Source organism: Cebus imitator, unplaced genomic scaffold (assembly GCF_001604975.1).
Source record: "Cebus imitator isolate Cc_AM_T3 unplaced genomic scaffold, Cebus_imitator-1.0 Scaffold54, whole genome shotgun sequence".
NCBI lineage: Eukaryota > Metazoa > Chordata > Mammalia > Primates > Cebidae > Cebus > Cebus imitator.
Window position 1 is genome coordinate 1,869,504 of NW_016107369.1, and position 23,899 is coordinate 1,893,402.

The following is a 23,899-nucleotide window of genomic DNA, read 5'->3' on the forward strand; positions in this document are numbered from 1 at the left end:
CATGAGATATTAGCCATGTGAGTATCATCTGAATGAGTGAATAACACTGTGTCTATGTTAAGGAGTATTTCTGTGTCTGCAGTGGATGGTGCCTGAGAGGGAGAAGCAGGATTCTGAAGAGGCTGGTGGGGCCATATTGGGGAGAAGCCTGTGTTATAGTAGATTTGACTCTGCTCCATAGACATTAGGGAGGCAATGAAAATTATGATTATGATTACATCTCTAGTTTAGTAAGGGTAACTTTAGTGGGAATGTGATAGCTCACAAGGAACCAGTTTGGAGGCAATAATTATGACAAAGGACAGTGAACAGAGGCAAAAAGCATGGGGTATTTACTGTGCAAAGATTTTTACTTTGCAGAAAGTTGTGCCTCTCCAAATGCTTTATTTCCCTTTTAGTTGCTAGAAAGTGATCCAGGGTGTATTAGTTCGCTTGCATGCTGCTGATAAAGACATACCCAAGACTGGGCAATTTATAAAAGAAAGAGGTTTAATTGGACTTACAGTTCCACATGGCTGGGGAGGCTTCACAACCATGGTGGAAGGCAGGGAGGAGCAAGTCACACCTTATGTGGATGGCAGCAGGCAAATAGAGAGCTTGTGCAGAGAAAATCCCATTTTTAAAACCATCAGATCTCTGGCTGGGTGTGGTGGCTCATGCCTACAATCACAGCACTTTGGGAGGCCGAGGTGGGTGGATCACTTGAGGTCAGGAGTTTGAGACCAGCCTGGCCAACATGGTAAAACCTCTCTCCTACTAAAAATATGAAAAATTAGCCAGGCGTGGTGGCATGCACCTGTAATCCCAGCTACTTGGGATACTGAGGCAGGGGAATCATTTTAACCAGGGAGGTGGAGGGAGGTTACAGTGATCTGAGATTGAGCCACTGTACTCCAGCCTGGGCGAAAGAGCGAGACTCTGTCTCAAAAAAACAAAAAACACAACAACAAATAAAATAAATAAAACCATCAGATCTCATAGACCCATTCACTGTCATGAGAACAGCACGGGAAAGACCCAGTCCCATGATTCAGTCATCCCTCTCCGGGTCCCTCCCACAACATGTAGGAATTATGGGAGCTACAAGCTGAGAACTGGGTGAGGACACAGAGCCAAACCGTATTACAGGGTATTGGATTTTAGTGTCAGTTTCTTATCCTTAATTCTCCATTCATGTCTGGCCCAGTGCTTTTCAGCCCTGGCTGCACTTAGAATCAATGGAGAAATTTTTAAAAATTGTGATGCTGGGACTCTACTGCAGAGATGATGATTGAATTGATCTAGGGTGAGACCCATGCATTATGCATTTTTGGTTTAGTTTTAAGCCCTCCAGATGATTCTAAGTCATGTACACCCAGGGCAGAGACAGCTAGCTATGCTGTGTTATGTGGTGATAGATTGCTGCAGGTGTCATGTAGAAGACAGTGCAGTTACAGACGTGGTGACCAGGAATATCTACACTGTGTGCAAAGGGAGGGAAAGGCCAAGTTCCAAAAGGCTCTGTTAAGCTAGTGTTAAGTACTTAGGGCCCACGCTTGGAGGTGTGAAACGGTGGTAGAGGGAAAGTGCATTGGGCCAAGGGACAAAGGTGTCTGGCTTTGTCATTGACCAGATCACTTAGCCTTTCAGCCTGTTCCTCATCTGTAAATTGAGGGGATTGGACTAAATAATCTCCAGTGGCCCTCCCTGCCCTGCAGTTTAATGTCTTGTTAACATGTCTAGGTCTCTATTTTAAAATGTTTTTAAAGCATAGCATTTATAAAATTGGAAAATGTAGAAAAGTAGAAAAAAAGCAAACAAAAGCTGCATGGGATCCCAGAAGATGAGTGTTTATCTGAATGTTTTGATGTGTGACATTCTGCTATAATTGGATACCTGTGTTCTTAGGAAATCTCACAGTATAAAAATCTCCATTGTCAAAACAAACATTTCAATGGGAAAAGGGGCCATGGACTGTACTCATGATAAATAATTTTTCTTGTAGGAATTTTAATCATAATTGCTCTTGTAAAACAGGCACACAAAAACCACTCTCCTACACACATCTACACAGAGTTCACACATGACCATCCCAGAACCTTAATTTTCTTGAGGAAATCCAGGCTGGGTGGATGATGTCAAGCTTTTTCTCAGGAATGTGGACTGAATTTTAATTTCTTTATGAGCACCAAAAATTTTTAGCTTCTTGTATATTCTTAATACCATTATCCCTAATTTTTTTTTTCCTGAGAAACAAAGCAAATACCACTCAAAAGAAGCAGCCGTAATACAAGCAAAATAATTATTTCCCTAAATGCAAATTCTAAATCTCTTTCTAAGTACAGTCATGCATCGGGGGGATATCTTCTGGGAAATGTGTCATTAGGTGACTGATTGTTGGGTGAACATCATAGCATGTACTTACACAAATCTAGGTGGTACAGCCTACTACATACCTAAGCTACCCGGTGTAGCTGATTGCTCCTAGATTACAAACCTGGATAGCGTGTTACTGTACTGAAAACCTGCAGGCAGTTGGAACACAGTGGAACACAGTAATAAGTATTTATATTAACTTAAACATGTCTAGACATAGAGATGATATAGTAAAAATAGGGTATTATAATCTTATGGGACGACCATCATATATGCAGTTTATTGTTGACCAAAATGTCATTATGTGGCATATGACTATAAATTGGTCACGTTTTGTCCAATTGGGGTTATAAAAACTCATTTGTAAGAGTTCTTTACTTGTTTTACATAACCGGATGTATATAGTCACTATCCTGGGAGCATTGATTTAGCTGCCCTGGTTTGAATCCTGTCTCCCCAACTCATAATCTGTGTGACCTTGAGCAGATTACTTAACTTCAGTTTCCTTGTAGGTAATGTGGGGATAACCACAGTACTTACGGCACAGGGCTGTAATAATGGATAAATGACTTGCCCAATGCTTAGAACAGTGCCTGGTAATAAGTGGTAGCCATTTTCAGCATCAGCGTGTCATGAGCCTTTTCCTGTGTTGCTAAAAAAAATGCTCTGAAACATTTTTTTGTGGCTGTATAGTATTCTATCCCAGGGACATACTATCTATCATGTTAACTATTTCTCTGTTACTAGACAGTCATACTGTTCCCAAATTTTTTTGTATAAAATGTGAGTTAAATACTAGGACAGGATACTGGTAGAGCTTTTTAGTTTCATTTGGCCACATTACAGAAAATATGCTAGCATGGATTTTTGATTTAGCAAGTTTGAGGGATGATCTTAATTACTTTTTTTTTTTTCCCCAAGATGGAGTCTTGCTCTGTTGACCAGGCTGGAGTGCAGTGGTGCAATCCCGGCTCACTGCAACCTCTGCCTCCTGGGTTCAAGTGATTCTCCTGCCTCAGCCTCCCAAGTAGCTGGGATTACAGGCGTGCACCACACCCAGCTAATTTTTGTATTTTTAGTAGAGACAGGGTTTCACCATGTTGGCCAGGCTGGTCTTGAACTCCTGACCTCAGGTGATCTGCCCACCTTGGTTTCCCAAAGTGCTGGGATTACAGGCATGAGCCACTATGCCCAGCCTGAATTACTTTTAAAATGCCCTTAAATCCTCATCCTGTTGTGCTGGAGTCGGTTATATAAAGCCTTGTGGTTCCTCCCTCTAAAAGGCTGGAACTTTTAGGACAAGATGCAGAAAGAGACAAAGAGACAAAAAGGCTGTTGTGGGACAAGAGCCTTCTGCCTCTAAATGCAAAAGGAAGGAGAGAATCTTACTCACCAGTGCTACGTCTGAGCCCCATTGGGAAACGTGGCCCCTCGGGTTGGTGGCTGGGGATTCTGAAATTGGCTTAAGCAATGTTCGTTTGCTGTTGATTGTCCTTGGCTAGCTGTGCTGATAGTGATGGTATCCTCCCTCCTGCCTCCTCTTTCCTCCACCCCCACTCCCCACACAGGTTACCACCTATTTGCACAAGGACTACAACAACCTGTGGATTATCAAGAAACATAACACAAACTCAGGTAATGTGGTCAGAGACTGATGCTTCTTGTGTTGTTACTCCCTCTGAGCCTTCCTTAAGATTTCTCATGCCTGCAAAAGAATGATCCTGAGATGGGCTTTCCTAAGCATCTTTGACACATTTACTTATCTCAGTTATCCCTTCAATTATTATTTATTAAGCATCTACTGTGTTCCAAGCACTGTTGTAGGCATAGGGGATAAGCATTGAGCAAAAGAGGTAAGAGCTTGCTCTTAGAGCTGTCATTTTGAAGACAGATAACAGAGCCCAGATTTAATCCAGGAAGAGGTTACCTTAGCATGCCCCCAGGGGCTGGTGAGTGGCCCCAGCTAGGGGCACTTGGCGGCTGCTCTCATTTCTGACATAGAGCACACCAAACATTGCAAACTTGCACACCCTAGCATGTGGTGCGGCTCAAGTTGTCTTGGTAAGACAGAGTGCTGCCCACTGCTCAGCCCTGGCCTGAGTCAGTCATTGTGAGACCTGAGGGCCTGCTGGCTCTGTGACTGGAGTTTGTCTAGGCTGATTCCTGGGACGTCACTCAGTGCCTGCTGATCTGCTCCTAACTGGCCTGGGTGAAGTACCTCTGAAGCACACCTATCAGACTCTCAGGGCTTTATGACATGAGCAAGAGCTAGAGCCAGATCTTCCTGTATTTGGTCAGACAGCTAGCTACCTGCAGGTTGTGCCTCTGCCGCAGCTGAGAAGGGAAGAAAGGGCATTCTCCACTCACTTTTCGAGCCTGGCGTCACTGCTGATGGTTCTGTGCCACAGGTATCTCTGACTCCTCAGCAAATCCCACCTGACTTAGCCTGTCCCAGCTCAGCTGCTCTGGGCCTTCATGAAGTGGGCAGCTGCTCACCTAAATCCACCTCCTCTTAATGCTGTGTAGGCTAGAAACGTGGTGTATACAACCACTCTCTGCATTCTGCCCCTTAGTGGGATAAATTACAACTCTGCACAAACCATTGGGCAGAGTCTGTTGTTACAGCTTTATAATGCGTATTGATTGATTCAGCAGGCCAGATGTGAGTGTTCTCTCACAGTGATGAATTCTGAGGGAAGACCAGTTTTGCTTTTGTCGTGGTCATGAACCAAGTCTTTGAATAATCCTAGTCTCTTATTCCATTGTGACTTCTGAGTTAAGATGAGTTGTATTTCATCAAAGTGATAAAGGATTTTGTGGGAGCTTCATATTCTAGGGTCTTTATGTTCTTGAAGGCTATAAATGCCCCTCCCCACCAAATGCATATGAAATAAAACTTCTCCCTATTGACTTACTTGATTTGTCATCTTGCTAACTGATGCTTTTAAGAGACTCTAACGGGTAGCATGGAAACGGGCATCTCTGAAGTTGAGTTCTCTGATTCTCTCAAGAGCCAGTGATTTGCAATGGCAAATTTATCTTTCTTGACCTTGATCTATTTATGGTGTGTTGGTGTCTCACTGCTTGGGGCTGAAATTTGCAAGGATCCATTCTGTGTTGCTGTGATTACTGACAGCTCCTTTTCCATGTCATCACCTTTGGAGATCCTGATTGGTCTTGACCTCGAGATGATACAGAAGTGATCCTTTAATCATTTCATCACTTTCTTCACCTCACATTTAGCAAGTTTATTGCCAGAGACAAGATAATTGCTGGCAAAATTGTCAGGATTTATTTGATTTTGAGGAGAGTTGGGCAAGTTGTCATTTGTATGGAATTATTTTTTAGAAGACTACTATTATTACTACTAAAGTCTTATTATTTAGCTTCCGAGCTTAAGCTCCACTGGGGGCTTCAGTGACTAGGCCACATTCCAGCCTGGAATATGCAGCCCGGCCACACTCATTTGTAGCCTTGTCTGTTTCCATTTCCACTCCTTTCCCCCACCCCACCCACCCTTACAGCATGAAACCCATTTACTATCCATCAAAGGAGTTTTTCTTTTTCTTTTTTTTTTTTTTTTGAGAAAGAGTCTTGCTCTGTCACCCAGGCTGGAGTACAGTGGTGTGATCTCAGCTCACTGCAACCTCTGCCTTCTGGGTTCAAGCAATTCTCCTGCCTCAGCCCCTCGAGTAGCTGGGACTACAGGTGTGTGGCACCATGCCCGGCTATTTTTTGTATTTTTAGTAGAGATTGGATTTCACCATGTTGGCCAGGTTGGTCTCGAATTTTTGGCCTTAGGTGATCTGCCTGCCTTGGCCTCTCAAAGGGCTAGGATTACAGGCGTGAGCTACTGCGCCTGGCCAGAAGTTTTCTTCTTTCACACTTCTAGTGCCTTTTCCCTGCTGGCTCACCTGACAGCATTCTCTCCTTCCTTTAAGAGTCTTTTCAAGCATTATCTCTGGTACGCCCTTCTCTAATCCTCTGAGGCTGTTTAGGGGCCCTTCCTCTTTGGTCTCAGAGTACCTGGTTAGTACCTCTAGCAGACACCACGTGGTACTGCAACTGTCCACCAGTAGGCCGTTGATTAATACTAGCCCAGTGAGTGATTTCGGGTATCAATGCTTGTTTCTTCTTGGCAGACCCCCTCGACCCTTCCTTCCCAGTGGAGTTTGTAAGACATGGAGACATTATTCGACTAGAACACAAAGAGTAAGTCAGTCTGTGGTTTGGATAAATGAATGGTATGGGCCCCAAGGGGAGGATTTTTGTTTTTGTTTTTGTTTTTGTTTTGAGAGTCTTGCTCTGTCTCCCTGGCAGGAGTGCAATGGCGCAATCTCGGCTCACTGCAACCTCCGCCTCCCGGGTTCAAGCAATTCTCCTGTTTCAACCTCCCAGTAGCTGGGATTACAGGCGCCCACCACCATGCCTGACTAATTTTTGTATTTTCAGTGGAGACAGGGTTTCACCATGTTGGCCAGGCTGGTCTCGAACTTCTGACCTCAGGTAATCCACCTGCCTCGCCCTCCCAAAGTGCTGGGATTACAGGTGTGAGCCACCTCCCCTGGCCGGGGAGGGAGTTATTTTAAGAAGTAAACAGAAATTAGATTTGGATGAGGCTTTGGTCAATGAAGCAAGGCTGCTTCATGAGAATAGGAGAAGCTTTTTTGAAGGTGATGAAATCACAGGCCAGCCTTTGCCTGCCTACTAGGGACCTGGAAAATTTGAGTTGTCCAAAGCTGCTGCTGCTTTTTACCCAGGCTGGCCTCAGAGTCCTGGGCTCAAGCTATCCTCCCGCTTCAGCCTCCCAAATGGTTGCTATTACAGGCATGAGCCATCACACCCGGCTCCCAAAGCTTCTTCTTAAGTGTCTGCCTTTAGAAAGATGTAGGAGTCTGTTTCAGAGAATATGACAAGCTAGCTTATTTAACCAGTGTTCTCACTGAAAATGACTAAAAATGCTGGAATAATATAAAGACTTCTTAAGAGCATAAAAAGGCTGACAAGATATTAAAGAGTTACCAGACCAAATCCTAAGTGAAATGAGGAATCCAGAGAAATAAGCGAGACTTATTTCTTGTCTCTTTTTTTGCTTTGATCTCACAATCTTGACTTTTGGCTGCCTCTTGAGAGAAGAGTTTTTAAAGTCAAACCTCTAGGCTCACCCAAAGTGGCAAATGTATTAAGTTATCCTTCCCCAAATTTGGAACCCCCAAAGGCTTGGGGTAAGGGTAAATCTGCCCTATCCACCTATGCCCAGGAAAAGTTACCTTACGACCCAGCTAAGTGTTGGGGGTTGGGTGGGGAACTGTCCTTAGTCCCTGACAAGTTGGGACTACCATTTGATCCTCACATGAACTTCCAGCTCAAATGCATGTCACCTGGATGATCTCAGAATCTCCAAGCCATGAATTTAAATGAACATGATCCTAGATTGGTAATGTCTCCTAGGTGCATGGCTAAAAACAAACGTTAGACCTTTCTTGGGAGAGACGTTGTCATTTGTTCCCATAAATAGTTTTTTAGTGACAGTAGTACACACCCAAAAGTAATGAAGCACACAAGGAAATAGGGCACTGTGTGCAAGAGAAAGGAGAAACAACAGACAGCAGGAGCAGCCCTGTAAACATTTCATAGACTGGAATTAGGTACAAATTTTTAAAAATCAAGGCGGTGTATGTGTGTGTACTAGGACACACACACACACACACACACACACACACACACAAGCAATTAGTGGCTTTTTTCTGGTCAGCTGGATTTTGAATACTTCAAATTTTTGTTAAGTAAATTTCATTTTGTCATTAATAAAAATTTATTGTAATTAAATTTTACTTTTGCAAGTTTTCCAAAATTTTACAATGAACATTCATTACTTGTTCCAGATAAAAGTGAGAGTTGTTACATAAAGCTAAATAAATAAAAGCTAAATTAAACCCCTCTCATCCTCCACAGATGTCCACTTAAAAAACCTGGTGATGGGAGCAGAAAGAGTAAGTGGGAGTGAGGAGGTTACCTAGCTCAGGCCATGTAGATTACAAGTTTTAATTTCTCATCTCCCCAAACCTGCCTCCTAAGTCAGGCAAGCTAAGTGCTTCAAAGCTACTAAATGTGTGAAAGTCGCCCCCCACCTCCCTGCCGGCACCTAAAGTTAGCCCCTTTCTTGGCACGTTGTCCAGCGCTCCTACCATCTGTCTCTCCTGGTTTAGGCTCATCACTTCTCCAGTTCTCAGGATATTTCTTGTGAATAAATAGGAAACACAATCCTGATATGTTGGATTTAATAGTTCAGATTCTAATTTTTCTTATCCTGGCAGATGACTCTGAACATCCTTAGTAAAAGAAGAAATGTTGCACATCTTCTTTCTATAGGATAATGATACGTCTCTTTTCTAACTTCTAGAACTTCCCGGAACTTGCACAGTCACTATCATGAGGCTCCCCTGACCCGGAAGCACTATCAGGTCACCGGCTATGGCATAGTAAGTGAGCCGCGGGGATGTGAGCAGGATGTTAAAAGCTATGGGCCTTGGCTCAGGGCTGTGTGGTGGGACCTCTCCTCCCCAGAATTCCGGAATGTTCCTGAGGATAAGAGGCTACACAGGGACCCGCTTAACTTTTGGGAGCTTTTTGGCTAGGCTTGCTGTGGGAAAAGCAGCCTATGAAGTCTCTTTGTCTCCACCTCTCCCCTCACATAATAACCATGCCATTTACATGTTCTGATACTTAGTAAATGTCAAATATGAATGCTATTTGGATCTCTTTTAAAATCACATTGGACATAGAAGCCAAGGACCCAAAATATGGCCCCAGACGAACATGTATGTTTGTCTTTTACCACATCCCAAATTCTCATTAGCTTTAAGTATCACTTCCCTGTTCTGCAGAGGGATATTACCCATAGCTTTTTCATTTTACTACCTCAAGAAGATGCAGGTAATAGTTAAAAGCTCTATGAGTACTTACGGCTTTGGGCGTAACTGAAGACAAATAGTACTGCTGGAAAACTATATGAAGATTATGGCCTTCAGGTGGATTTCCCAGCCCTCTTGCTGTTTGCTCATCCTACATTGTGCCAGGTCAAGACTGTGAACTTTCTCATCTTCTTTGTGGGCATCTTCTGAGAAGAATTAGGCACACACATCTAAATTTCCAAAGTGCAACAGCCAGGCCAGACCTTTCTGGCTTAGATGAGTGAGTACCTAGATGGCCAAGGTAATGGGTGGAAATGGCCCAGATCCGTTTTTGTTGGCTCAGGGTGATGTTGGAGGGAAAAGCATCTATTTAGAACGTGAACTCTAGTTCTATGAGATGAGGAGTTGGACTTCTGGTTCCCGGAGTTAAACCACTGTTTTTTGGTTGTAATAGTGAGTTTTGGGACAATGCCCATCACCTAGGATATTTCTTTGGCCTTCTTTTTCCCTTGCTCATCTCTATCATTGAGCCCGATTTGGTCTTTGACCTTTATAACATGGTGGCATCTAAAGGTGGCCATTTCCCTTTCTGACACATTTTCTCTAAAGTCCCCTCACTTCCTTTGTTTGTTTCTTGGCTTTCATGGCAGAATGGAACAGGGGACTCAAATGATTTCTGGCGGATTGAAGTTGTAAACAGAAAATTTGGAAACCGGATCAAGGTGCTGAGAAGTCGAATTCGCCTCATCCATTTGGTCACAGGTTGTGTTCTTGGCTCCTCAGGAAAGGTTCTGCCCAGGTGGTAAGTCTCTAGGGTTTTGCTGTCCCAATCGAGGCTCCTGATTTTCCTTTCACTCTACAAGGCGTATGCCAGAAGCTTTTGTTTTCCCGTGTCTGCCTCTTGTCTACTTGTTCTCAGCGGCAGATGGAGGGAGAGTAGGCGTCGACTGTATTATGGAGCACAGAACTCCAGGGGACCTTCGGTGTTTTGTGTGCTCTGATAGTTGGACATTTTCACATCTGGCTGGTGCTGATAACTCTCTGGGTCTATGTCTCTTTCTAAAATGGGAATACCATATCCTAGACTTTTCTAGGATAGTTGTGCAACATGGAACATGAAGAAATAATGGCCACCAGGTGGAAAAGAGGAGGAGTCCATGGATTTAAGAGCAAAAGACTAGCACTGCTCTCTAGTGGATTTCAGGTCTTCTGAGACACATCTGTGACTCCTGCTTTTCACAGGGGCTGGGAACAGTTGGAAGTTACTTGTACCCCATACCTGAAAGAAACCCTCAACTCCCTCTGGAATGTGGAGGACCATATCAACCCCAAATGTGAGTGAGGTCACTTTCTGGGCTGGCTCTGGAGGGAAACATTTATAAGAAACCCTTATCTTAGAAAAGGAAGCCTTTGTAGACCCTGCTGTCCCTTCAACTTGCTGCTGTTTCTTCGTTTTAAACACTCTTTATATGAGTTGTCTGTACCTACATAGCATACTCCTTTTCTTTCTCATCCACTCCCTCCTGAAACTCTTCTCCCTAAAGTGGCCAATGCCCATCTGCAGGTCCATCTGTCTCGTCTTCCTCTGGGCTCCTCTCTCCCCTGCACCATGGGCACTTCCCCAGCCTCTGGGCTTGGAGCAAGCTGGTACTTTCCCTTTATGCCTCAGTGTAGAGCTGCTCCCCCGCTCCCTACATATGCAGCCAACGCTTTTATAGAAAGTGACAACCACAGCCCTATCTGTGCCCCACATCTCTACATTCAAGCTCCAACTTGATATTCCCACTGCATTGTCAGCTTCAACTCAATAAGTATTTGGATTCATCATCTATTTTCTTAAACTACTCGCCTCAAGCTTATGTGTGCCTTCATTTTGTTCTTCTTACCACCCATTCTAGCCAAACCCACTAATCAGCTAATTCAACAACTCTTTATCAAGTATGCCAGGAACCACATGGGGCCCTGTGGACATATTAGTGAGGAGACAAGCTTGGTCCCTGTCCCAACAGCACCTGCTCCAGCGGTCCAGCATGATTCATTCTTCAATCCCAGACCCTTCAAAGGGCCACAGTGACTCAGGGGCTGTGCAGCTGTCCCTTATGCCTAATAGGAGAGCAGCATTTGTGCCACAATGAAAAGTGATGGTGCTGAGAGCTGTTGGAGCACCAAGCATGTGAAGAAGCCTTGTTGTCTGTTTCCGTTGTATTTCTCAGAATGCCTGATGAGTTCTTCATACAGTTGAGTAAATGATCAAGAATTGGGTCGAGGTTTCTTGTGTCTCCTCAAAAGTTGTCAGCTTGTCAGGAAGGCCGCATGTAGATTCTGTGGGAATGTGGATACCGTGGATAGGCTGAGAGAGAATGTATGACAAAGGTGTTTCTCCTGCCTTTTTTTCCCTAGTGCCAAACATCAGCCTGAATGTGCTGCAGCCCAGTTTTCCTGAGATCTTGCTGGAATCCCACATGGTCATGATTTGGGTATGTGTCCCTTTCTCATTTCATGGAGTCTCTAAGAGCTCTTGGGCAGCCATCAATTTGGATCACAAGTCAGTGCCATGCTACAGCTCCATTCCCCATTGTGGAGGAATTTGAAGTGTCTTCACTACTGCTTTCCATGATCCTCAAAGGCATTTCCCTTCCCTTACCACAGAACGAGGATGGTGGTGATGGTGATGAACCAGTGAATGCTTGTACAGCTCATGCACCAGGCTCTACACTAAGCACTGTACATTTACCAGCTCCTCTGATACTTACTACAATCATGTGGAGATTGCTGTCATTCCCAGTTACAGCTGAGGAAACTGAGATAGAGGGAGGTCGGGGAACTTGCCCAGGGTCACACAACTAAGTGTGAGAGGTAGATCCAGCCCTCAAAGCTAGGCTAGTAGGCTTTTAGAGTTACTGCTAGTTACTGCTACACTGCCCTACCTCTAAGTGATTTGTCAATCTGTGCAAGTGGCAGAACCCCTGAAATCATAGTGCTCTTGGTTGAAGATCATACGATATGATGGTTCATTCCATCATATGAAATCGGGATCACTTAGGATGGATAGCTAATTTGAGTGTGTTGTTTATATGCAGCATGAAATCCCAGCCACGAGCCCACTCATATTCCTGGACAGAAACTGCTTAGGCGGGGCACGGTTGATTCTTTTTAGGTTTTCCAAGACATTGTTTGCACTCTGTCATTAGTAATTGACAACAGTTGTAGCATCAAAGGTTTAAGAACAATTCAGAGAAGAAATCTTTAAATTAGGAAAATTCTACTCACTAGCTTAAATTTTCCCTTGCTGTAGTCCTGATGTTTAGTGGAAGACTCCCTTTTTCTGGCTTATGGAAAACCTTTGTTCTGCAGGAATAGTGTTTAAGAATCACTATCTCAAGCCAGCTATGTGATTATCACACTACCCACAGGATTGCAGGGAGGTGCAGCAGTTGTTATTTTTCCCCTGGTAAGCCATTGCCAAGTGGACTCGCCTGGAAGTGATTATGTAAGCAGTATTCAGTAAATATAGTTGACTTTTTTTACCAGATAAAATTTCAAAACTTCAAATTTTGTCATTTTGCACATTGGGAGGTGATGAGTTGACATTAAGCGTCTCTGGGTCGCTTCCTCTCTGACTCTCTGCTTGTAGCTGTCACTGTGGCCCGATGATATAGCTCTTTTGAACATGTGCCTGTCAGTCAGAGTAGCAGTCTGGGTCTGGGTCAGATTTTAAGACTAAACCTAGGAGTTTCTTTTTGTCTTTCATTATCTAAGAAGTGGAGTCAGAGAAGAAGTAAGAGAGCTTTCTTATTTGGCTAACAAAGAGTCAGGGAGGGGAGAGAGATGAAAACACTGAGTCCAGAGTATAGAAACTGTAGGGGCAGGGCTCTTCTGCCAACTGAGTGGTGGCCCCGGCCCTGGAGGAGGAGGCTGCCCTGCCTGTACCAGAATGAGCCCATCTAGATTTCAGCCGTAGAGAACAACTTACAAGTACATATGTCTGTGATGGTTACAGATTTTTCTTTCCTCCATCTCTTAGTTTAGTAACAGAACAGGATTTCTCAGAGTTTAATGTAGTGAATAAGGTTCCCTTGGCTTGGCACAGTTCTGGCTGGAGTCCCTGGGTTTGGGACTGAACTGTGTAATTTGAAGGAATTGGTTTCCCTCAGCAACTGCTCCAGGGGTCCAGAATGATTCATTCCTCATTCCCAGGTCCTTCAAAGGGCCACAGTGATTCAGGGGTTTTGCAGCTGTCCCCTTTGTGTCTGATGCCCCCAGTGGACTTTTGACCTTGGAGGCACAACCTCTTCACCATGCAGAGGCCTGTAAGCTATTCCCAACCCCTTAATGAACTGGATTCATAAGGCACTGGGTGGCAGTCCACTGAACCTTCTGGATCTTTCTTAGGCTGTACCAGTGGTTCTCAGTCGAGGGCAGTTTTGCCTTTTGGAATTTTTGGCAATGTCTAGAGAAATTTTTGGCTTGGAAACTGAGGGGCTGAGGGTAGGAGTGCTACTGGCATTCAGTGAATGGAGCCAGGAATGCTAAACACTCTGCAGTGCACAGGGTAGTCCCCACAACCAAGACTCAGCCAGCCCAAAATGTCGGGAGCACAGGACAGACCCCCCAACCAAGACTCGGCCAGCCCGAAATGTTGGGAGTGCTGAGGTTGAGAAGCTCTGGCCTAAGTCATGGCAGCTGACTCCCTTTCTGAGGAAATGCCTTTTCAGTCTGTCCCAGTGATGAAGCCGACCCCAGTGCTAGTGGTTAATATCCCGGATCCTGACCCTACTCCTTCCTGTTTTAGCAAAGTCCTGATTCTGCCCTGTAGAGACAGGTTAGTGGGTGTTCTTGGCTGCTGGATTAGGGAGGCTGAGTCTGGGTTCTTCAGACCAAAGCGTGCATTGGGGGTGATTTCTCTCCCAGGAGGTGAAAAGTGTTCTTGGAGGGCAAAAGTCTTGTTTTTTATGTATAAAGCACAAGTATTCATATAGTTCATAAACAGATCAAGTATTACAATGTCATGGAGAGTGTTTGGGGAAAAACCTGTCTGTGAAGGCTCCTGGTAGAGGCCAGAGTGGAACAAAAGGTGGAGAAACACGGAGTTCAAGTAGCCTTTTCCAAGTCTAGGCACTCGGGAGGGTTTCTGCATTTCTCTTTGAAATTGGCCTCTGAAAGGAACAAATAAGCCTAATTTTCTATCCCCTCTCTCCCACATCTTGACACCTTGTCCTGGGTATGGCAGATGGGTGTATATTTTGTGCCCATTGGAACAGTTTCCTCATTCCTCTTTCCCTTCTTTTTCCCTAGCGTAGAGGGTTGGAATGGACCATCCTTATGGGAAATGGAGGCTTTTTGGGAGAAGTAAAGCAGTTGCTGTAGGCAGGCAGACAGTGGCTCCAAATGACCCCTGATTCTTCCCTGCAAGGAAAGGGAAGGAGAGAGCGTTCCACTCAGCACCTGGCCCTGTGTCAGAGAAACCTGGGCCTCACATTTCTGTCAGCCTTCTAGATCGCTGTCTTGACTAGCTTTTCTTTGCTACCTTCATGCAGGGGAACAATGGCCTCAAACCCAAGGACAATGAGTTCACATCCAAACCCTGGCACTGGCCTATCAACTATCAGGTAGAGTCTGAGGCTAGGGCTCCTCCCAGGAAATGGAGCCAAGAAGGAGACTTTAGAGATGGGTGGAGGCGGGGGTAGGGTGTGCCGGGGTGGCAGGGCGAGGGCCCGCCGGGGATGGATTGGCTAGAGGCAGCTCTGTTTTCTGCTTTAATTCTGACCCTGCCTTCCCAGAGAGCTCGTGTAGAATTTGCACAGCCTGAACCTCATGTCCAGGCTCCCTGTCTGTGAAAGGTGACCATCTTCCTCCCCCTAATGGGTGTGGCTGGGGATGGGCTGGGCCCTGCGTCAGCAGGGTGATCTCTGTTCCACAGGGCCTACGCTTCTCAGGGGTCAATGACACAGACTTCAGAGTCTATCTGCTTGGCAACCCGGTGAGTGCCTGAATGTTCCTGGCTTAGGCCCTGGAGCACTTGCCCGTGGAGAGTGGCTGCATTCTCATCTGCCCGTTCCCGTTTCTGCGCAGGTGGTTTGGTGGCTGAATCTGTTGAGCATCGTCCTCTACCTCCTCTCAGGGAGCATCATTGCTGTAGCCATGCAGAGAGGGACACGGGTGCCGGCGGAGGTTGCAGGTCAGGTCTCCTGCCCCTGACCTTTCGGCGGCAGAGCACCTGCACCCCTGGGGAGGGCCAGCTGCCTGCTGATGGGCCATCCTTTGCAAAGTTTACCACCCCACTCCTTCCCTTAGCTTTGCTTTTTAAAGCTAACAACCCCCAAGTACCCAGTGCTGTGTTAAACTTTACTTCCTCCCAAGGACACTAGAGGGCTGGGTATTACTGCCCCCATTTTATGGATTAGGAAACCAAGGCACCATGAGATTAAGAAACTGCCCCAGGACATACAGCTAGTAAGTGATAGAGCTGAGGTTCAAACCCATGTAGTCTGACTCTAGGGCCCTTCTTTTAGCCCCATGCTGTGCACAGAGCTGCCCATTTTTTCTTCTGCCACCTCCTTGTTCCATGGCCCTGTCCTCTCATGGGCTAGAGAGGAGCCTCCAGGGTTACTGGGCTCCCATCCCAGTGCTGTTCTTGGTAACTGTGGCTGCCAGACCGTGGTACATAGCACCTGAGACGTTCACACAGGCCCTTTTGCTTCTGCAGCTCCGTCTGAACAGTCAGAGCCCAACCCCATCACTCCATCCTCACCTGTGGCCTCAGCTTAGCGCCTGTCTGCCACTGCAAAGTTCTGTGTGGCAGCAAAGATGTGGGAGTTGAAAGCAGGGAGAGAAGTGTCTACAGGTGCAGAGGGGTTTCTTTAGAGGGTGGGCTGCCTTCTGCTGGTGTTTGGTGCACCTGCCATTGGTGCCCAGGCCTTACTAGGCTGGGACCTGACCAGAGCTCTTGAGCCCCAGCTGCTCCTCTCTTCCAGTTTCTGTAGAGTGGTTTGGGTTGGTCCAGTGAGGTGATGTGACTTATTTAAGGTCACACAGCAAGGAAAGGGCAGAGCTGGACTGGAGCCTGGGATCTCTGCCTGCTCCTTGTCTTCTGACTGGGCTGTGCTGCTTGGGCCCAGGGTTGTCCCAGGTCCTGCTGCGAGGAGGTGGCCAGGTCCTGCTCGGCTGGATGCTCCATTACTTCCCGTTCTTCCTGATGGGCCGGGTCCTCTACTTCCACCACTACTTCCCAGCCATGCTCTTCTCAAGCATGTTGACAGGTCAGTGCCACCTACCAGGACTTGGGAGACAGCAGGTGGCAGGGGAGGCCACTGCGGGGCAGTAGTACTGGGAGTGACTCTCTGCTCCTTGACTTGGAGTGGCTCCTTCTGTAGCCCAGAAGTCATCCCCGCCTGGCTGGCTCCAGGTTTCTCTCCTCTCCTCTGCTCTAGGCATTCTGTGGGACACCCTCCTGCGGCTCTGTGCCTGGGGCTTGGCCTCTTGGCCCCTGGCCAGGGGCATACACATGGTGGGAATCCTGAGCCTCCTCCTGGGCACCGCCTACAGGTGAGTGTCCTTGCACTACGCATGTCCTCCTAGTGTGGGCGCAGCGGTGCCTCAGCCCTGATGCACTCCAGAATCCCCTGCGGTGCTTTCAACAACACCAGTGCCCATGCCTGGAGGTTCTGATTCACCCCGGCCCAAGTGGGGCCATGGTTTCCTGAGTCCCCCAGGTGATCTTAATGTGCAGCCAGGCAGGAGAAGCAGGGGGTTAACTCTGCCTTTTCCCCTTTTGCTGGTGGTTCAGCTTTTGTGCCGTCCCAGCACACCTGGCAGGGCACCCTCCTAGTCACAGTGACTCCCTGCCAGAACAGCTCTCAGGGGGTGGGTGAGGCAGGGGAGGGTGGGAGTGGGGCAGGGTGCTCCTCTAGTCACAGTGACTCCCTGCCAGAACAGCTCTCAGGGTGAGGGAGAGGCGGGGAAGGGTGGAATATGGGTCAGGGGACCTCTCTTTAGCCACCACAGCCCCCTGCTGGAACAGCTCTCAGTGCTGGGTGGGGAGAGGAGGGTGGGAATGGGAATGTGTGGCTGAGTGGCTGGAAGGAGAGTTGTTTGGAAGACTCCCTGCTTCCCTACTCCCTGGCCTTGGTGCTGGGCCTATGGCCTGTGAGCACGTGTCTGCCTAAGAGGGTTACATTCACAGGTGGACAAACACCCCAGGCCAAACAGCTCACGACAAGACCCCTAGAAGGGTCGCCCTCCTGGGCGTCTTGGGAAGCGTGCTTTCCATTATTGTCATTCAGTCAGCATCTACTAAGTGCTCAGGCTGCGGTGTGCCCCAGCGGGAACTCAGACAGACAAGGCCATGACAGAGAGCCGGACTTGGCGATGGGGAACTTCTGTGGCGCTCCAGCAGGAGGAGTGGAATTCAGAGCCCCTCAGCCAAGGCACTGGGATGCCAACTGCCTCCCGCTGGTTCTCTTCCACAGCTTCTACCTCTTCCACCCTCTGGCTTACGGGATGGTTGGTCCCCTGGCCCAGGACCCCCAAAGTCCTATGGCAGGACTAAGGTGGCTAGACTCATGGGAATTTTGAGGCCACTGCGAAGATTCCAGCCTGGGTCCAGGAACTTCCCAGAAGAGCCAGCTGGGACGCAGTACTGGACCCTTCCAGCTGTGAGGAAGCTGCCTAAGGAGCCTGAAGAATTCTGCTGCCCACCAGGACCCAGCTGTGGGAGTGCCCCTGGAACTGAAGCCAGCATTGGAGAGAGCCGCAGCTCCGTCCACAGCACCACAGAGGACAGCAACTTGCAGGCCGCCCCCTGGTGCGCAGCACAGCGGAGGATGGGTGCCAGAGGGTGGACGTGGGTTCGCGTGTATGTGAGGGCACATTGTCCGTATCCCTTTGGAACACAGACCGTGTGACTGTGGACGGCTGACTGTCATAAACTCTAAAACAGTCCAGGCTATAGTCATATTTTCTGGTATTTTTTTCACATCAGCTTTCTTCGGTTTCGATTTGTAAGATCCATCAAAAATTCTCAGACCTCTAAGAGGGCCTTGAGGGCAGAGAGCACTGACCTCACCTTGGGGTGTCACCAAAGGCGGAGCAGATGGGACTGCCAAAGCTGTGCTTCCCTCCCTCCCACAAACAAAGGAATCCAGTGTGGAGGAAGGCGAGCCGCCCCAAGCTGGAGGGCCTGGCTCCCGCCATGTCCCTGAGTGGCTGGACGTAGCCGAACTTCCTGCCTGTGACACACAGCACTGGGCTCCAGGGCATCCACCTGCCTTAGCCCTTGGTTCCTGTTTTTTTGGGATTGTCACACTGTGAGGCTCGGGAGGAACAATGTCCTATCCTGGGCTGCTCAGTGTTTCCAGGCTCCGTGTGCCAGAGGCTGGGTCTCTCCCGGTGCATCTGGTGTGGCCTGGAGGGCGAGGCAGATGAATTCTCCTGGCTGCTGGGAGAGCCTGTGGGAACCTTGCTTAGTGCCCAAGACAGATGAGAGGCAGGGCAGGGAATCTGTATGGTGCTGGGGTGTGGGGACTCTGGCCTCTCCAGACTAAAGTTCCGGTCACCTGCTGAGCTTTCCCAGTGTCACTTCTGCCATCCTCCCCTGCTCACCCCTGCCTCACTCTGTGGGTGTTTCACTTTCTCTCTGTTACTGCTTCAGTTGTGAAGACCCATAGCACCTAGAAATGCATGCCTGTTTCCTGTGCCTACCACTCTGAAGCTCGAACAAGAAGCTCAGAGCTGCTCCTTCCACTTCCTCCCCAAAAGGGATAAAGAAAACCCACTGGTAGAACCAAACCACCCAAGGTCAGCCCTTCAGCCTGCCTCCTCCTTCCTGGGGCATGACAAAATACTTCTTTTGTCTCAGAGGACTCTGATGCTTCAAGACTTAATGATGAATCTCTGCCACACTCCATTTTCCCTCCTCTGTAGCTCCCAACAACTCTGACATGGTCAGATCTCTTTAAAGCATCTTCGGGAGGCGGTTGCCACGGAGACTGGATATTGGTCCCAGGGACAGTCTGTGCTGCCTACCGGGTGGTGGGGAGGGAAGCTTCTGGCCATGCTTAGACATTCAAACCAACCATCATTAATGTTAATAGAGGAAATGCAGCAATGTCAAAAGCAAGACAGGTTGGTTAATTAGATCTGGGGCCTGATGACCTCCCTCTCCCACGGTTACAGTCCTTTTGACTTCCCCCAGCAGGAAGCGCTGTCTGTGTGGCTGCGTCTGGGCTGCTTGCTTAATTGCATTTCTGGCAGGGAAGGAGAGGGGGGATGGAGAAGCTCTGCTCCCTGCTTCCACCTTGCCACGTTTCCTCTCCTCCCCTCCCCTGTCTGCCCCTTCTCCGCACAGGCAGAATTTCTTCTGAGCCGAGCCGGCTCTCCTGCAGGTAGAATGCCGGAATCTGTGGTTGGCTCTTAGCAAAGCAGGTGGCCCACAGTGACATCCAGGAGGTGGCTGACTTTCCTTTGTGCCTTATTTCCCAGTAGGAACTTGGAAGGGAGGAGCTCTGAAGGAGCGAGAGGGGCAGCCACCCCGAATGAGGGTGAGGAAGGAGATGCCCAGCCAGCCTCTACCCATCCCTCCCTCCCAATTAGGCTGCACTGGGGCTGAACGCTTCCCTGGCTCCTGCTGCCTTCTAAGGATCCAAGGAGAATTCTCTGCCCATTTTCTCTTCCTCCATGCCGAGACTGGCAGATGCCTTTCTGGGTGCAAGGCTACATGGGTTGATGCAGCTTTGAATACTCAGGTTCTGTTTTCTGGAAGATGCTGGAGAAAGGCTGTCAGGGGGCTTCTCGGAATATGGGCGTCAGCCTTAGCGCTTGGCAGAAATGTGTCCCACAAACTGCTGGTGGAGGAAGGAGACATTCGTCGACCAGTTCAACTTCCAGCCAGCTTCTTGAGTCTCATTTGGTTAAAAAAAAAAAAGCCTTCTAATCAGAAGCCACTGACTTTTATAATAAATAGCACTTGTTTTGAATGCCATGTTGTCTTTGTACTTAATTGAATCTGACTTGCCCTCTGGCTCCCAGAAAAGCCTCCCTGAGAAGAACATTGTGAGTGCGGGAACCATCCCTGGTGTCATGTCCGAGGCTGGGCTAATTCCTGCAGAGGCCCTGGGCTGGGCAGGTGAGCCTGATTACTCCAGGTGGCGTTTGGGCCTCTCCATGGATACAGTTACTTGAGTAATGTTGGTTGCCATTTTGGTACATTTAAACTGATCCAAAATAAGTAGGAAGCTGGACCTCTGATTGTCCTCACTTAACCTGCTCACATGGCAAAGAAAGGTGTGCAAGAAGAAGTTGTCCCCTTCCCAGACAGTCCAGTGTCCCAGCACTGTAGCAACTAGCCATTCTGCCTAACAGGCCCCCATCTTGACAGGGGTCTCCTGTTAGCGGGAGTGATATTAGGATCTGAAGGCAGCAGGAGCTGACCTGAATGTTGGACAGAGGTGGGGGGAGGGGAGTTAGCACCGTGCTGTGGAACTGGGGGTCTTCTGGGCTGCCTAGCCACCCTCTGGTGGCGCGGGTGGGGAGAGTGGGGCGTGTGGATCTTCGGGAGATGGAACATGCCTACGACAGGCAGGTTAGGAAGGGGCCAGATCAGTCTTCCTTGAGTGGTACAGCTTAGTTTACAAAGTCTCAACACCCCTCCAACAATCCTCATAAAGGCCCAGTGAAGTCAATGATGGTTTTGTTCCCATTCTACCCATGAGAGATCAAATTACTTGCCTTAAGTTCCCACGATTAGTTAATAGTAGAGCCAGGACTCTCTAGCCTGGTCCTGGGACTAGAAGCACCTTCCCAGAACAGCTTGTCAGTCCTAGATACCCCAGGGAGAAGGCCTGAGCACTCAGCCCAAAGTCCCTGACGCAGCACGTTCCTGTGAACCTGCTGCTTAATGCATCAGCAGCTGCTCATATAGGGCTTAGTTTTCTGGGCTCCCCCAGGTGCACCCAGATCAGTGTATGCTGGTAGATGTTTGACTCCACAGGTGCTCTGGGAGGAAAAACTGGTATGTATAGCATTTGCCAATTTCCATGGTGTAACTGTTCCCACCATGTTCTGTTTTTAGGCTACCAACTTGTCACTGAATGAGAAGCTGGAAAGAGATGCACACAGCTGGTTCTTGAGAGGCGTATAAAAGCTGGCTCCAGTGGCCGGGCGCGGTGGCTCAAGCCTGTAATCCCAGCACTTTGGGAGGCCGAGGCGGGTGGATCACGAGGTCAAGAGATCGAGACCATCCTGGTCAACACGGTGAAACCCCGTCTCTACTAAAAATACAAAAAATTAGCTGGGCATGGTGGTGCGTGCCTGTAATCCCAGCTACTCAGGAGGCTGAGGCAGGAGAATTGCCTGAACCCAGGAGGCGGAGGCTGCAGTGAGCCGAGATCACATCATTGCACTCCAGCCTGGGTAGCATGAGTGAAACTCCGTCTCAAAAAAAAAAAAAAAAAAAAAAAAAAGCTGGCTCCAGCACACCGCTGACCCAGACCCAGTGACCATGGCTTGATCTGAACTATGAGTGGGGCTCCTGGCCATAGCCCATTAAAGCAAGGGGGGCATGGAGGCCTACAGCCTGGGCCAGAGAGACCTGAGGTCAAATCTTGGCCCCACCGCTTATTAACTGTGAATTTGGGCTAGTTGCTTAACCTCTGACTCTGTTTCCTCAGCTGTAAAACGAGGGTATGATAAATAGCACCTACTTCGCAGAGTTATTGTGAGGAGGAAAAGAGGAAATGAAGTAACATGCCCCGAACAGTGTCCAGACATAAACGCCAGCTCTGTATTATGATTAATACAGAGACCTCAAAGACAACATTGGCTCTGGGACAGTACTTGAACTCTCTTCTAGGTTCTTGCCTCCTGGTTGGATGACCCACAGGGAGGAGAGCACCTGTGACTTTTACTGAGCCCCTCAAATGTGGGCTCAGACCCTTGGTCTACTGGTGGGAATATATCACTCTGGTCGCTTAGGCCCATCCAGATTCTCAGGCCTTTCTTGAAGGGAGCAGGGATAGAGTGCACTTAGCTTGGCTTATCTTAGCATGTATCTCTTGGCTCTGGGAAGACTAAGAGTGAAGCCATGGTTTGACTGCTGACTACACTTAACTAGCTATGGCCATTAACTCCCCCTGCCTCATCAGACTCCAGACCCTGGCCGGAGGAGAGAGGAAGCAAGATGGGTCCTAAGTGTAGACTGCTGGCAAGAAGCACGAGCTGGGTAGAGTGGGGTACCTTAGACCAGCCAGGTGGCCTGCACAGAGCATCTGGGCACTGAAGAGTGAAGGTCACCAGTGACATGTGGTCTTGCCCTGTGACCTGCTGAACCTGGCCGCAGATGCATGAGACCCCAAGCTGGATGTTTAGTCACGTCTTCTCCCTGCAGCACCCCTCCCTTTGTGCTCTTGCTTGGGGATCTCTTGGACCCTACGATCCCAGCTTTTCCAGGCTGCCTCATAGCCTTGCTCTCCTGCTCCAGCGCAGAGATGTGTGGGGAAATGGGGAATAGAATAGGAGGCACCACAAACTCCTGAGTCCTTGGAAGAGGGAGAACCACTAGGTGGTTTCCTGGGGCATGGCTGGGAGCAGGAAAGAAGAGTTCTGAGGCACTCAGTTCTGATTCAGGGCCAGAAGGAGAAATTTTAAAGGCCAGGATTCACCACTCCGTGTCTAGCACAGGGCTGGGCATGGAGCCCAGCTGTTCATAACCAGGGGCTCAAGAACACACGCACCTTGTACCCATGGAACAGAAGGAGGTGGACTAGAAGGCCCCAGAGCCTGCGCCACCCAACTCCCTTGCTGCACAACTGAGGAAACAGGCCCAGAGAGGCGTGGATTGATAGAGGAGATGGGCTTGGAGGCTCCTGAGGGAACAATGAGAGACAAAGGAAGGTGAAACGGGTTCTCTCCCAAACCTGGGCTACCAGCACTGTGCGGAGCCTGAGGAACTTTCTGCTTCAAAGTGAAAAGTTTAGTTCTAATGGACAAGTGGCCAACTGCACACCGAGTGGGGAGCATGGATTCTATCATCTGAACTTCTATCGAAAAAATTAAACTACTTCCATTAAAAAAAAAAATGATTAAAAATCATGGAAGTGGGGAGGGCCCCGGGAGGGGAGAGGTGAAAAATACAAATAAAAATTAAATCATGGAATGGTAGAATCTTAGAGCTGAACCCCCTCAAGATTTCATCCTGGCCAAGCAGAGCTGGGATAAGATTCCACCCTGGCCAAGCAGAGCTGGGATTAGAACTGGAGTTCACGGATTTCTAAAGATGGAGTCTCAAAAAAACCCAAGCCTGGCTGGGGATGGCTGTGGTCTTGGCCCTGTCCCTAGGGCTGAAAGCCCTGGTGGTCCCCAACGAGTGCGGGTGCCCTAGTCAGACCCAGAGCTAGACGCCCCAGGCTGCCTCCCCAGGCCCCACCTGCGGAAGGAAGGAGACTGCGGGCCAGGTAGGTGGCAAACTCAAATGCCTCTGGCAATGCTGGAGTGGAGGGGCCTGTGAAGAGAGGGCGCATGCAGCGCCTACCTGAGGCCACCAAATTCAACACAGTGGCCTCGGGAATCGGGAGGAGAAACTGAGGCCCAGAGAGCCTCGGCGATGTCAGTTACGTTCTGCAGGCCAGGCCTTTCCC

General features: G+C 48.4%; 1 protein-coding gene across 4 annotated transcripts in view; it reads left to right on the top strand.

Annotated features, from left to right (window-relative positions):
• POMT2 (protein O-mannosyltransferase 2) overlaps positions 1-20,242 on the top strand; it is a 45,225-nt gene extending 24,983 nt beyond the window's left edge. For 3 of the 4 annotated variants that reach the window (XM_017528546.2, XM_037738495.1, XM_037738496.1), the window contains 12 exons: positions 3,924-3,990; positions 6,498-6,567; positions 8,759-8,837; positions 9,920-10,071; positions 10,512-10,603; positions 11,670-11,746; positions 14,807-14,878; positions 15,190-15,249; positions 15,342-15,447; positions 16,388-16,528; positions 16,675-16,814; positions 17,738-20,242. In XM_017528546.2, coding sequence (XP_017384035.1) covers positions 3,924-3,990; positions 6,498-6,567; positions 8,759-8,837; positions 9,920-10,071; positions 10,512-10,603; positions 11,670-11,746; positions 14,807-14,878; positions 15,190-15,249; positions 15,342-15,447; positions 16,388-16,528; positions 16,675-16,814; positions 17,738-18,172 — 1,491 coding nt within the window. In that variant the 3' untranslated portion in view covers positions 18,173-20,242. The remainder of the gene's footprint in view (positions 1-3,923; positions 3,991-6,497; positions 6,568-8,758; positions 8,838-9,919; positions 10,072-10,511; positions 10,604-11,669; positions 11,747-14,806; positions 14,879-15,189; positions 15,250-15,341; positions 15,448-16,387; positions 16,529-16,674; positions 16,815-17,737) is intronic. The other variant, XM_017528549.2, reaches the window with a different exon arrangement.
• Positions 20,243-23,899: the final 3,657 nt, after the last annotated feature.